The sequence below is a fragment of the Cavia porcellus genome, unplaced genomic scaffold (genome assembly GCF_034190915.1).
Source record: "Cavia porcellus strain 051 isolate PalLab524CR breed Dunkin Hartley unplaced genomic scaffold, mCavPor4.1 scaffold_29, whole genome shotgun sequence".
Classification (NCBI taxonomy): Eukaryota; Metazoa; Chordata; class Mammalia; order Rodentia; family Caviidae; genus Cavia; species Cavia porcellus.
The window spans coordinates 27,281,221-27,295,262 of NW_026947512.1; the positions used below are offsets into that span (position 1 = coordinate 27,281,221).

Here is a 14,042-nt window from a genome sequence, read left to right on the forward strand (position 1 = left end):
GAACACTGTGCTAGCACTAGGTGTATCATTGTGAATTATACCATTTCTGGTTATCTCCTTGTGGTGTTTAATATCTAATTCTGTAATATGTGAGGTATATAAGTAAAGTTTGAAAGAAACTGATAGAGAATCAAAAAGCCTAATGTCTTGGTCAGATGTTACCTACAGCCAGTATGATGAGGACATGAGACAATCTTGGAAAACTCAGAAGAAATTAAGTAGGGAGCTAAAAGGCGTATAAGAGTTGAATATGCAAAGTGAAGTTGAAAAGAGAATATTTTCCAACCTTCTTGAAGAGTTGTAAACAAAGGCATATATTGAGCAGTGTTGCAGTGTTGTATGTAAAGCCTTTTTTTTTCTTGGTACAGGGAATCGAACTCAGGGCTTCATATTTGTCAGGCAGGCATTTTGCCAATGAACTACACCCCTAACCCACAAAGATGTATATTAAGACGTATTTTTAAAGCCAGTGTGTGGGAGGAATGCCCTTTAAAGTAAGGGTGGCAAAGTCAACAAGAACCCATTGAGAGTGCTTTGTAGGTTTGTTTTTGTTGTCAAAGCGTGAATGATTTAAGTGCTTCAAAGTGAGTAGTAACTGAGTTTGATGAGAACGCACGGGATTGGCCTATGAGATGCAATTTTAAAATTATGGTCCTCTTAATACAAAGGATGAATCAGAATGGGGTAACAGTGAAGGGGTAGATACTACATAATTAGGAGACTTGACTAGATCAATGTGTGAGAGTTAAACCAGAATAAAAACTGCCCAACTACAAGACTGATTTGGATAACAGTAGACTTCTTCGGAAATTTGTACATAGGTAGCAGTGAAGATGAAAAAGTTGTATAAAGGATATTTTCTTGTGTGTATAACTGGGAGCCCAGTTATGGAACAAAGAACATTTTTATTTATTTTTATTTTTATTTTTATTTTTTACAATTTTTGCTTTTGAATACATTACATGGAAGATACTTCTGAGTCGTCACTATGAAACAATGGTTTAGGCAGACCATCTGAGTCCAAATCTGAGAGATGAACTATTATTCTGAGATAGATATACATTATTAGAAATCATATGCTTATTATGATTAGAGATAAAGCAAAGATGAAAATGCCTAAGACAGATATATAATGTAGATTAAAAATTATTGAACTCTTTCTCTCTAAAATTTTTCTATTGAACTCTGGTTATAAATTTAAAGATTTATTCATAAATACATTCAGGAAGGTTTTAAGCAATGAAATTATTTCCATGTGGACCATTACAAAAGAATATAACTTCAAAATATACGTAACTTCAAAATATAGAACAATCATATTAAAATGCCTAGCAGATGTCTATAATATTTGGAAATTTAATTTATTCATTTATATACTGAACTGAGCACCACATGTATAAAGGTATAAATTCACACAATTTTATAAGCACTTGTTGAGATTCTAATGCGGCATGGGAGTAAGACACTTTCACCAAAGGGAGAAATGTGGACACTTTTTCCACAGCATAAAAAGGATTAAAGCCTGTCTTATCCCAGGATTGCATAAAATGCATTGTGGGATAACCCTGGGTGAATCTGGAATGAACAAAGTATTGTAAGTACAAGCGAAATCAGTAGAGTTCAAACTTTGAAGCTTTGTGTAATGTGAAAAGTTTAAAATTTGCTATCTTCATGATAGGAATTTTCCATTAAAATGAATATTTTGCCTTTAGTATGAAGGATACATTAGAAATGAAACCAATCTTGTTAGATACCAGTTATAAGAGAAATCATATAAAAAACTAGTTTGTTTTTCATGAAAGTGAGAACTCTATAAGATGTAAAAGGTTTTGCTTATAACAAACTAAACAGTGTGCCTCTGTAGCTAGAAAAGCTAATACTAACTTTGATGTATACTAATAAAAATATCCTTCTGTATCATCAGTAGTAACTATTTCCTATATCCTTACTTTGTTTGCAAGGTGATCAGTTACTTTTTTGTGGTTACTGGTACAATGACAAATAGCATGCAAGGAAAGAGCAAGCCAAATGTTAAGCACTGTGAAAACTATGCCAAGTAAAACCTGATGAAAGAAAGAATATCATAATCACTCAGTTAAAAAATGATATAACTGGGGCTGGGGATTTAGCTCAGCAGCATAAGTGCCTGCCTTGCAAGCAGGCAGTCGTGGGTTCGATCCCTAGTACCGATAAAAAAGAAAAAGACAAAAAAAAAATGATATAACTAAAATCATTTATAACTGGCACCTTGAATATCTTGGTTTAGTGACAGTAAATCAAAACTAGTCTTTTGACACTTCTGTATATTTGTGCTGATCAGTTAGATTGATCAGCATATGCGACAATTCTCATCTAATGAGGCCTTAATTTGTGTTCAGTTCATACCCACATGGGACTGAGAATCATCATAGAACTATTTTCTATTTCTATTTCCTCTCATTTTTGATGTCAATGACTTGAGACCCTCAAAGCAGAGGAAGAGAAGGGAGTGTGGTGCAGTGGGGTACGGGATGAGGTTGCTGAGTGCTCCGTAGGGTTCTGGTGTTGGGTCACTCTGCAAGTGCATACCTGTGCAGGTTCTTTCCCTGTAGGGCTTTTGTGCCTTCACCTGGGCATCTAGCTTGAGCTCCCTGAAATCTCAGTGTCAGCAACCAGTCACAGTGCTCTGACACATACTAGGGCTCCTGAGATCCACCATCTATCAAAGTTAGGTTTTATCTTTAGGTATTCGCAATCTTGATTGTGTTCGTTTAAAAAGGACTGTAGTTTCCATTCTTGTGGTTACTGGTACAATGACAAGTAGCATTATTGGAGTGTGTTTTTCTCATAAACAGGCTCTGATGTCTTACAGTTGGAGATTGTGACTTTTTTAGAAAATCCAGTACTTTTTTTCTTTCTTTTCAACATTTTTCCTCATGTTTTGGTGTGAGCCAATTATAGTAGCATGCTTAAGACAAAATAGGTAAATGAGTCCTTTGAATTCTTTTTACTAAGTTTGGGGCAATGGGAGGAGCACCAGAGCTTATATATAGAACTTCTATACACAGATGTTCTCACGGTTCCCCTTTTCTCCACTTGCTTTCTCCCGTACCACTTTTCACATAATCGGAATTATCTAAAAGTGAGACTATCTGATGCTAACCAAACCTGTCAGTCTCCTAACACATAAGAAATAGCCATCTAGGGGGCTGGGATTTAGCTTAGCAGTGTAAGGTGCCTGTTTGGCAAACACGAGGGCATGAGTTCAATACGTGGCACCAAAAAAGAAATTAAAAAAAAAACAATAAAAAAGAAATATCTGATTTAGAACCTGGCTTTGGGTTGTGATCTACTATTGCATCACTGTAATTGGGTCCTGAAGAAACATTAAGATTCTCAATTTTAAATTAGTGCAATAAAATAATTGGAAATTATAAGAAAGCCGTATTTCCAATTGATTTTCCAATAAATCTCTTCATAGAAGAGTAAACTACTTTAGGAAATTCTGAGTTCTTTCTCAGTGGATACTATATTAGTCTGTTTTATATTGTAATAACAAAATATCTGAAGTTAGAAGGCTTATAAAGAATAAAAGGGCTTGTTTATCTCCGTCTAGGAAGTTAAGACTCTATCTGTTTAAGGCTGTTTGGCATGTGGTGTGGTCCTCATGGCAGAAGATATTTATTCCAAGGTTGTAGTGTGAGCAGAAGAGTTTACATACTGACCCAAGAAGCCAGAAATATTCATAGACCAGGCTTTTTATTTAAAAACCTGAATGTGCAGCAACTTGCTGGATCTTAGAAGCACTGTATTAAACTATCAAAAGTGTCCCATAGCCCAGTTACTTTCCAGTAGTCCCTATCTGCTAAGGCTTACACCATCCCTTTGTCACCACACTGCAGAACAAACTTCTAGCAAATAAACATTCTGTAAGACACAAGGAAAACATATTCCAGCCTTGGAGGGCACCATTTAAGAAAGTTTCATTGATAATTTTTTAATACTAGGTTCAGTTTCATGGCCCTGTGATTGTATATTTGCACAGGGATTCATGACTAAAAAGGCACCATGACTGATTGAATATTCTGATATAACCTTCTGGAAATCGTTAAAAAATTGTTAATAAGAGACCTCATGCATTTCTTTTGCATGAGGCTCTCCACATTATGTAATTAGTCCTAATAACATGCTTTGTGGGTTGGGAGATTAGAGAAAGCCCTTTCTTTAAATTTGATTAGAATAAACATATTTACACCAAATATTATTTACAAGCATGAGTATTTTACAAACTAGAGAATATGTTTTACATTGAGTATATATCATTATAGTAATAAATGATTACTACTACAGTAATAAACAAAGCTACTTTTTAATTGGCTCTATGTATTTTGTTAATTTATTTTAATTTCACTAATAACTTTCTTTTGTAACACACTATAGGTTTCAAAAGTTATATATACTATCTGTGAGTTATAATGAGCGATAACTTTACATGCTACCAAACAGAGACCACCCTTACACTTAGGTTAAAAAAAATCTCCAGGTCATTGCTACGTTTCTATGAAGTGATTATTTTGTTAATGTAAGCATCTTTATTACTAGAGAAATTCTAAGGGTTCTCTTTTTCCCTTTTTAATAGGATTCATTATAATTTACTTTCCTTTTTATTCATTCTTTCTTGGAAGGGAAACATCTGGGAACAGATTTTACGAATACCCTTCATCTTGGAAGTAATTAATGCGGTTCCCTTCATTATTTCAGTAAGTCCTACAAGCTTAAAAACTCAAAATTTTATTATTAGCTTTAAGTAAATAATTTAAATCTGCATATTTTTAAGTAATATAGCAACTTAAAGATATTTAGACAGATTAGAATCATAATTCTGAAAAATAAAAACAAATGGATAAATGAATTGTTGTGTAACATGAAATCTAACGAGATTTTGTATAATAACAAAATGGATTTTTTTCCCCAAAAAGTACAGTTGACAGGTATCATGTGAATAAATGTCAGTACACTCTGAAGTGACTCAAAATGACTTACTACTTTGCCTATTTATATTGTGGAGTTGCTTAAAGTAGAACTAATTAGATCATCAACTGTTTATAAATGTTTCTCATACTGAAAACATTTATTTCCCATTTAGCTACAAGATTTATTATGTAAATTCTCTCTTTAGTAAGAAAGTTGTCAAAAACTAGACAAGTGTCAGTTGGCTCTTTATCAAAGTACTATGTAGTACCAATTCCACAGTGAATCTATTTAATTATAGTTCCATAAATACGTAATTCAGCGTGTATCTATTTGCAAAATTAGGTTGTAAACTCAATTTTGTGAAATAGTATCTTTTGGTCTTAGTCTCTAATACTTTATTTGAATTTTATTTGAAAATTTTTGCATGAGAATTATCTGAAGCTATTGCTCACTTCTGACAATTGTTTCGAGTGTTTTATATACAGTGGGAACCATAACTAGATTAAATGACAAGCTAATTAAATATAATTCCAACTGAACATAGATTACCAATGTCACATAAAGTGGTTGAATCTGAAGATAATAAATTGTAATGTTCTAAAAGGCAAAGCCTCTCTCTTTTTTGTACTTACCACTTCAGAGGCAGAGAAACAATGTCTATTGTAAAACAACATACTAAAATATTTAACGATTGAATTAGCATAGCTATGTCTGACACCTAATGAGAGCACATTGTTTTCTTTATCCCCCTGCAATAAGTTCCCTTAGAAAACTTAGATAATGAATTATCTAATGAAAACTTAGATAATGAAACATTCATATTTACTCCTGATATTTAATAATGCATTTCAGTTATAGGACATGTGTCTCAAATGACTACATTAGGGTAAGATAGTTATATTATTAATTGCTATTAGTTCATTGAAAACAAGGTTTGTACCTATACTGTGTGATCATTTTTCATGCTTATATTTTATAATACGAGCAACTACTTAAAAGATAGCAATATACAATGTACTGATCATTGTTATTTCTATGATCTTGTTTGAAATTTTGTATCACTGTTTTTGTTTTTTTTTTCTTTAAAGTAAAAATAAAAATAAAATGACTACATTGTCTTTAATACATCTCACTTGGTTATGTATTTCTTTTTAATTTGATAAGTACTTCTCTTGGTATGTGCTAAAAATTTAATTTTGGTTTGTATTTCAGATATTCTGGCCTTCATTAAGGAATCTATTTGTCCCAGTCTTTCTAAATTGTTGGCTTGCCAAACATGCCTTGGAAAATATGATTGTAAGTATAAAAATTAAGGGAAAGTGACACAACAACAAAGAACCCTAATATTTTTCAATCACTCACTTTTTCTACTTCCATTTAGCGCTGGAATAGAGACGATGCTTAGGGGTACAGTGTTTTGCTTTCTCATTCTGTGTCCTCACATAAAATGTTAACCATGTGGAATTTTGTTATAAATTCTTCAAATATTTTAGTTTTACAGCTGTCAGGTTAAGTTAGTGTCTTAGTAAATAATTTTATTTAAATATTAAAATATACTCTGCTAAATACTGTTAAAGTGATCTACATATTAAATGTTGATAAATCTAAAGTCAGTGACCTGCTATATCCTAATCAGAACAAAACAGCTTGCAAAATATTACCAAATTACTACCTTTGTAGAGTCCTCTGACTAAAAACAAAAATTGGTTCAGATTTTTTTATTTCATCAAATGGACATATCAGTGTTGTTTGGAGTGGTGTGATGGGTTGGCCAATCTTCTGAATACAAATATTCTTCCCTTCAAGGCAATCTGTTCATTTATAATGAAACTCCATTTTAAGGATTAAAGGAAGTGATTTTCTCAAATTGCTCTTAATTGTACATAGTTCATGTTCCATGAAAATCTGTTGGGTTTTGTAAGCCCCCATACAAGAGCTAGAAATCCCTTATTTAAAGCCATTCTTTTAGATTTGTTGAGTTGGGGTATTTGTGGGATATTAGAAAATGGAAAGGAAAATGAAGCAAAGTGTTGCATAATTCAGAGCTATGCTGAAATTGCATTTTGCCTAACCATGACCCTGTTTGGGAGGAATGGTTTATACTGTAAGCCCTCAATACTTAGAAATGAAATGTAAGACATCTGTTTTGTCATTCATTTTACAAATGATAATAAAGGTATACTATGTACTAAACATTCTAACATGCAAATTAACTTCTCTGCTAACATCATCTACAAAAGAAAATAAAAGCAAGTACATTACAACCTTGTTGCAAGAATAAAGTGGAAAAAATATATATAAATGTGTGGTACTGTTTTATATACAGAAACACAGTAAGGGCTCAATATTATTAATTTTACTGAGTTACAAATTGTACTTTTTGACAGCAAACTTTTTGCACATTTAAATGTTCTTTAAACAGATATTAGGGCAAAAGTCTTGGCCAAAAAAAGCTATGTGAATAACATATCAGTGTTCACAAAGCATGTGATTGTGGGAGAGATTTGACTTAGAATGGTTTGCAGAGATAGTGGGCTGTCTTACTTGTTACTTACAGTGCTTCCAAGGAAGCACTGTTTTTTGACTACATGTGGCTTTCTAAAATTTCTAATGAAAAATATACCAGGAAGCAACTGAATCTCTTTGTTAATTACTATCCAATTAGTTGTTGAAAAAATAATCTAATGAAGATAGGATCCATTAGTCATTCACTGAGAGAAAATAACTGTTTTGCAATCTTTACATAGAATTTATTCCTATTTTCTGTCTGTATTTTGTTTCTCTTTTGCTGGGTATTAAATTTTTGTTTTCTGATCTTTAATCACAGCCATATAGAACTGAAGGGTGAGAGATGAAGTCCCAATAAATCAATTTAGTTGTTTTCATAGGACTTGTGACATAGGAAAATAAAATAATAGCTCACCAAGATCTTTTCAGTTAAGGAACTTTTTTAACTCAATTGTATGTGTGTTCTGAAAAAGAAATTGAATTGAACAGAAAATTGTAAAAAAAAATTTAAATCCACAAATGTATAATATAGACTAAATATTCATTATAAGTTCTACTGTTATGCAAAAATATGCTCCCATGGCATACATAAAACTTTACTGTATTTTAACCCATACATTTGGAATTTTTAAAAATCCTTAATACGTAGTGGAAAAATTGTCATTATGTTTTTCCAAATAATTTTTTGCTGAATGTGTCATAACCTATTACATAAATATTGATCCATTTATTTAATCACTTTTGTTATATATATATTTTTTAATAATAGAAAACATTTATTATTTCAAATGATATCTATTATGATTTTGTAATAAAAATATATGTGCACAAACATTGGTCATCATTAGTGACAGCTTTCATGTTATTAAGTTTTGGAGATTGAATTGGATAAATGAATGAACATATAAATAGAGAAGCCAATCTCATAAGCTTTGATATATGTTACTAAATTGCCTTCCAGAAATTTGTAAACATCTAAGTGACATTGTATGTCAATGTTCATTTCTTGCTCCTTAAAGGATACTATATATTATTATTTGTTATTGTTTGTCAAGTGGAAAGATAAAAAGTACATCTTGAATTAATTTTTCTTATTGATATTATAAAACATTAAACTTTAAAACGTTTTGACCATTGAATTTTTTCCCTTATGCTTCCCCTGTTGTTTTTATTTTTAATAATGAACTTTGTAGTTCTGACCAGTTATTACTTCCTTTTTAATTGAATATTTTAATTTTTGATCTTTTGAAATTAGAATTTTCTATGAGAAATCATTAGTCTGGGAGGGTTTTGTGGAAGTGTTACATAGATTCGGGTTTCTGCAATGCCAGGAAAGTGAAATATAGTGCTGCAGTGATCGTCCCATACTTGGAACATGGCATGCTACCATAAGTTGCATTTAGATCTAGGCAGAAATGCAAATATCCATTTAAAAGTTTATGTTACTGCAATATGTATGTTATGATTATTGTATTATTGCTGTAATGTAATTAAGAGATAAGTTTAACTGTAATATGCTTCTTTCTGTATTCTTCTAGAATGATCTGCACAGAGCCATTCAGCGAACACAGTCAGCAATGTTTAATCAAGTTTTGATTTTGATATCTACATTACTATGCCTTATCTTCACCTGGTAAGATAGTACATGTCAGCATTTTTATTGTATTCCTTTTGTATATTGTATTGAAGGAAACTATTATAAACGTTTTATTAGTAGTGGAATAAAAATATGTTCAACATAAAATATAGCAGATCAATACAGATGTTAAATAAAAATAAAATTCATCTTTTAGTCTTACAGAAACAAGAAACTACCTATTAGTGAGTGCTGATATTACTGTAGTACTGACATTTTCTTAAATTCTGTAAATAGCTAAATCACAGGAATTTGTACTGCATGCCATAGTTGTCAAACAAGATTTCTTCCTTCACAGCAGAACTCTGTTGAGAAACGTGCCCTGCTCATCACTGTCTGTGCCCTGTGCTACATCTACGTAATGCGTTAGAGTGTAGTCAGCTGGACAGCAAGGGCATATATCCTTATAGCGCAGGCCAGGCCTGACATATGACTTCCTTGTAAAACAGAGTCATTGCTTTTTCTGGAAGTCACATTCTGACAATTATCAAGTAATCCAAAGGGAAATAGTTTGTTATACATATGGATTTGCACCAACACTTAGCAAGAGAAAAAAAACAAAAATTAAAAAATGAAGTAAAAATAGTATTCACTTTGTAAGAGTTATAGATTTTCTCTGTAGCTGTTCTGTACTCTGGTTTGACTCTGTTGAAAAAAAGATAATTGATAGGTGCTATAAAGAGAAAATGCATATAACATTAGTAGTGTTCAAGTGATATTTAAGCTATATTTAGACTATAGAAGTGTATGTGTAAATAAGCTTGGGAGATATTTTGCTTCAGTAGTATGCGGGATCTCTACTAAATGCATCTTCAATGTATTTGTTTCCTATTTTTGTGTTTAAAAGTAACATGCTCTTAGATATTTAAAGTGTAAGTTGTATAATACCATATGAAAATTTACATAGTATCATATTATTTGAATTACCCTTTCATAACTTGCTTTTTTGATTTATCTAGTGAATGTGTAACTGCATAAATAGGGGATGATGCATGTACTGACTTCTCTTTTAAGGTGACTAAAGTTCTTAATTTATACATAATGGTATTGTTTGAATAGCTAAGTTTTCTCATATTAGATTAAAAAAAGATTTAAAGTTAAAAACTTATGTATGTATATGTAAATGCAAATTATCCAGTTGCTAGATAATCCAGAAGTTAAAATTAGTGAATTCTGTGTATATTGTGATAGTCTCCTAAAGTAAATTATTAAAAAGTAACTAGCTAAGGATGTAGTCCACTTGCTTATACTATATACAAGGTCCTGGAATTGACCCATAGCACTGGGAAAAAAATTATTGAGATGTTCTTGCCAAAATTAAGACTACTAATTTTTCCATGATGACATATAACAGTGCTTTTGTTCTGAAGGCATTCCTAGCACAGTAACTCTTGATCTCCATAGCTTCCTACTTATTCTTAGACTGTCTACTACTTCTATTTTTGAGCAATTTCTATTTTCAAAGAAAGCAACTAGACAAATTTTGCTTCTTTTATATGCTGAAGGAGCTAGTAGTGCCAGAAAAAGTTTTCACTATATAAAATTTCCATTATAAATTTCTTAATCATCCAAATAATGTGCATTTCATTTTTCTGCCAATGTAGCTGCTGTTTTTATTGTTGTTTATGGATTATGGGTAGTGTTTATGGGTTATCGTGTCAGACACTTAATTTGATAGATTCTTTTTTTCAGTGTTAGCACTGTCACCAAAATGAAGAATTGACTCTTTAAGTGTAGTAATTATGTAAACTTATGTTTGGCTGAATAAAACAAAAAGTAATTGCTACGTAACATATATAACATGTATACTAATAGATTTTTACATCATATCATCTAGGATCTAGGGTGGTGAGACTGAAATTTGATTTATTTGTGTATTGTTAGGCATTACAGTCTTTGTAGGTCATGAGCATCATAAAATGCATAAGGCTTATTTGAATTTGCCATTAAAAATGCTATTATCTAATAAAGAATGTACAAACATTATGTTAGTTGTAATCTATCATAAGATTCTTTTCATAAATAGTTTAATCTTACTGAGTGAAAATAAAATAATGCAATAGCTAGATAGAAATGTTGAGGTTGTCTCTACAGGATTGCGCACTGAATTTTATGTCTTGTTTTCTGTCGTTGTCCAAGTATGGTTTTTCCCATGTGGTTTAAGATGACTAACCTGACCTCGGGGAACAGAGACCTCATCTCAAAAGAAAAAAAAAAAAAGAGATTAGTATGAAGGTTGTGGATATAGCTTAGAGACAAGGTCCTGGGTTCAGTCTTCAGTGCAGGGAGTAAAACTGTAGTCAAGCTGGAAAATGGTATATCCAGTTGAATGTTGTAATGCCTTAGAAAATAGAACAAAGCAGTTATTCAGTAAGTTTTCAAAGCAGTTAACAGTAAGTTTTTGGTGTGGATAAGTCATCAAATGTATATATTATATTTGTTAGCTTTTTAAAACTTTGAATTCTGTTAGCTTGATGTCTTGAACAAAGTTTTGTAAAAATCATTATACGAAGACAATACTTATCACCCTAAAAGTTTCTTTTAAAATTAAATTGCATATATAGAGACATTGTATTTAAAATAGCTAAGTAGTTGGGGATTCAACTGGGTGGCCTAAGTGTCTGGTTGGCAAGTGCAAGGTTGTGAATTTGATCCCTACTACCAAAAAAAAAAAAAAAAAGGTAAACATAATCACCTGTTAGAAATATCACAAAACAGAACCACATAATTTATGTAACAAAAAATAAGAAAATGGTTTTCTCCACATTTGTTTTTACATTTCTAATAATTTCCCTCTATCTATCCTATTTCTCTGTGAACTTTTATTGTTGACAAACTTATGAACATAATACCACAACATGCACATCATTGTAGTCTCAGTTTGGGTGAGTAGTTTACGTGAACTGAGAATAAGGGGACAAGTGATCATCTAGGCTGTGGCAAGGAGGGGAAAGATTACACTCAGCAGACCAAAGTGAGTGCTTTGCTAAAGTTTCTTCAATTCTATTTATTGATACTACTTTACTTATCAATACTACTCTTTTTGATATAACTCTTATTGATATTAATCTTACTGATACTTCTCTCACTTATTGATACTACTCTTATTTATATTGCTCTTAAGGCAGTAGTCACTTAGGAAGCAGAGTGAGAAGATAACGTACTGTGTAGTTTGGGGAAAGTATTACAATATGTTTGAATTGTATTAAATGCTACCATAACTATCATTGATTCTTAGTTTTTTTTCAAAATAATTTTTGTTATACAAGTGTAAATACAAAAGTTAAAAGACACTGTTTGAGCTAATTAGGAATATAATTACTATGAATAAATATTCCATTATCTTTATTCACTTTTTTATATTGAACATAAACAATATCAAAAAGCAATATTGTCTTTCTTTTACTATATATAAAATATTGGTGAATGTAGTTATAAACAATTGCTGTTACACGGAGCAAGACTATTAATCATACAATATATTCTGAACTTGAAAGATTCAGGAATTAATATTTGTATGACTTAGTTACATTCTTCACGAACCTCGTAGTTTTAGAATGACCTGTTTTAGAAAGCTGTTATATAGTTTTAAAAAGTATATTCTCTTCATGTTTATTAACATTACAAAGAACTATCATTAAGCATCTGTCTATGAGGGACACATGCTCAGTGCTGAACTGAACTGAAAATTAAGCTGCTGACCCACTCTCTTCAGGAAATGTGCTCAGAATTGTTTTTCCTGTCATTGTAATGGAATTGGGCTAATCTGTCTCTACATTGGCTCAGTACCCCTCTTGATCAATAATGCTCACTCCCAAGACAGCTGGGAATTGTGATTCAGTGTGTGTCTCTGAAAAAAAGCCAAGTAAACTGGTACATCCGGGAATTAAGTACATGACTTTAGCTTAATTATCATCATATTCTAACCAATAATAAGTGCTGCAATTTATAATTCAATTGGTGCTTCTAATTTTACATTGACAGCCTTATTTTGCAGCTATTTCCTTTCAAAACTTTAATTTTTTTTCAATTAATGTGTATATCAGTTTTCATGTTATTTCAGAGTTATAAAATGAAAAATGAATATTTTCTCATTTAGTTCAGTCTAAAAATGCAATTCACAGAAAATTCAATTTCTGTCTTATTTAGGAGATAAATCTTTATTATTTAACTATATGATCTAGTTAAATATTATCTACATGCTGAATTAAGTAATGTTTGTAATTTTCTTGTGCATTAATTAACACATAGTTGAGTGATGGCTGCTCAAGTTTCTTGAATTCTGTTCATTGATGCTACTATTATGTATTGATACTACTCTTTTTGAAACAGTTCTTATTGATGTTGCTACTTATTGATACTAGTCTTACTTATTGGTACTGCTCTCACCTATTTATATTGCTCTTAAGGCAATAAGCATGTAGTGCAGAGTGAGAAGATATGTATTGTGTAGTTTGGAGAAAATATTAAATGTTTGAGTTGTATTGATTGCTACTACCACTATAGTTGATTCTTAGAATTTTTGTTTCAAAATTTTTTTTGGCTGATATCATAAGTGATTGACAAGAAAGTGAATTTTTCTGAGGATATGGGAGTTTGTTAATAACTCTCAAGTTCATTTTATAGTAAAACAAATAAAAAATCTGTTTATAACAACCAATTTTTGCATATGTAGCCTGCCAGATTTTAGATAATTAGCTAACTAGGATAAATTCAAATGGAAAGGAGAGAAAATATGATTATTTAACATGTGTAAATATTGATGACTATAATAAAATAATTTTAAATGTTTACCTCTAAGAAGAAGTTTGGAACTAAATTGTTTCTCATAATACAAGCCAGTTTAGAAATATGACAATAATGTATCTTATCAATTTCAACTGTGCAATTGTCAAAAAAAATCACTAATATTTTGAGTTTTTATTATATGTCAGACACTTTCTAA

At 31.2% G+C, this 14,042-nt stretch overlaps 1 protein-coding gene across 7 annotated transcripts in view; it reads left to right on the forward strand.

Annotated features, from left to right (window-relative positions):
• The window catches only part of Kcnt2 (potassium sodium-activated channel subfamily T member 2), a 335,807-nt gene that overhangs the window by 108,392 nt on the left and 213,373 nt on the right, over positions 1-14,042 (forward strand). For all 7 annotated transcript variants that reach the window (XM_063239808.1, XM_063239807.1, XM_063239809.1 and 4 more), the window contains 3 exons: positions 4,665-4,739; positions 6,166-6,249; positions 9,000-9,094. In XM_063239808.1, the coding sequence (XP_063095878.1) occupies positions 4,665-4,739; positions 6,166-6,249; positions 9,000-9,094 (254 nt within the window). The remainder of the gene's footprint in view (positions 1-4,664; positions 4,740-6,165; positions 6,250-8,999; positions 9,095-14,042) is intronic.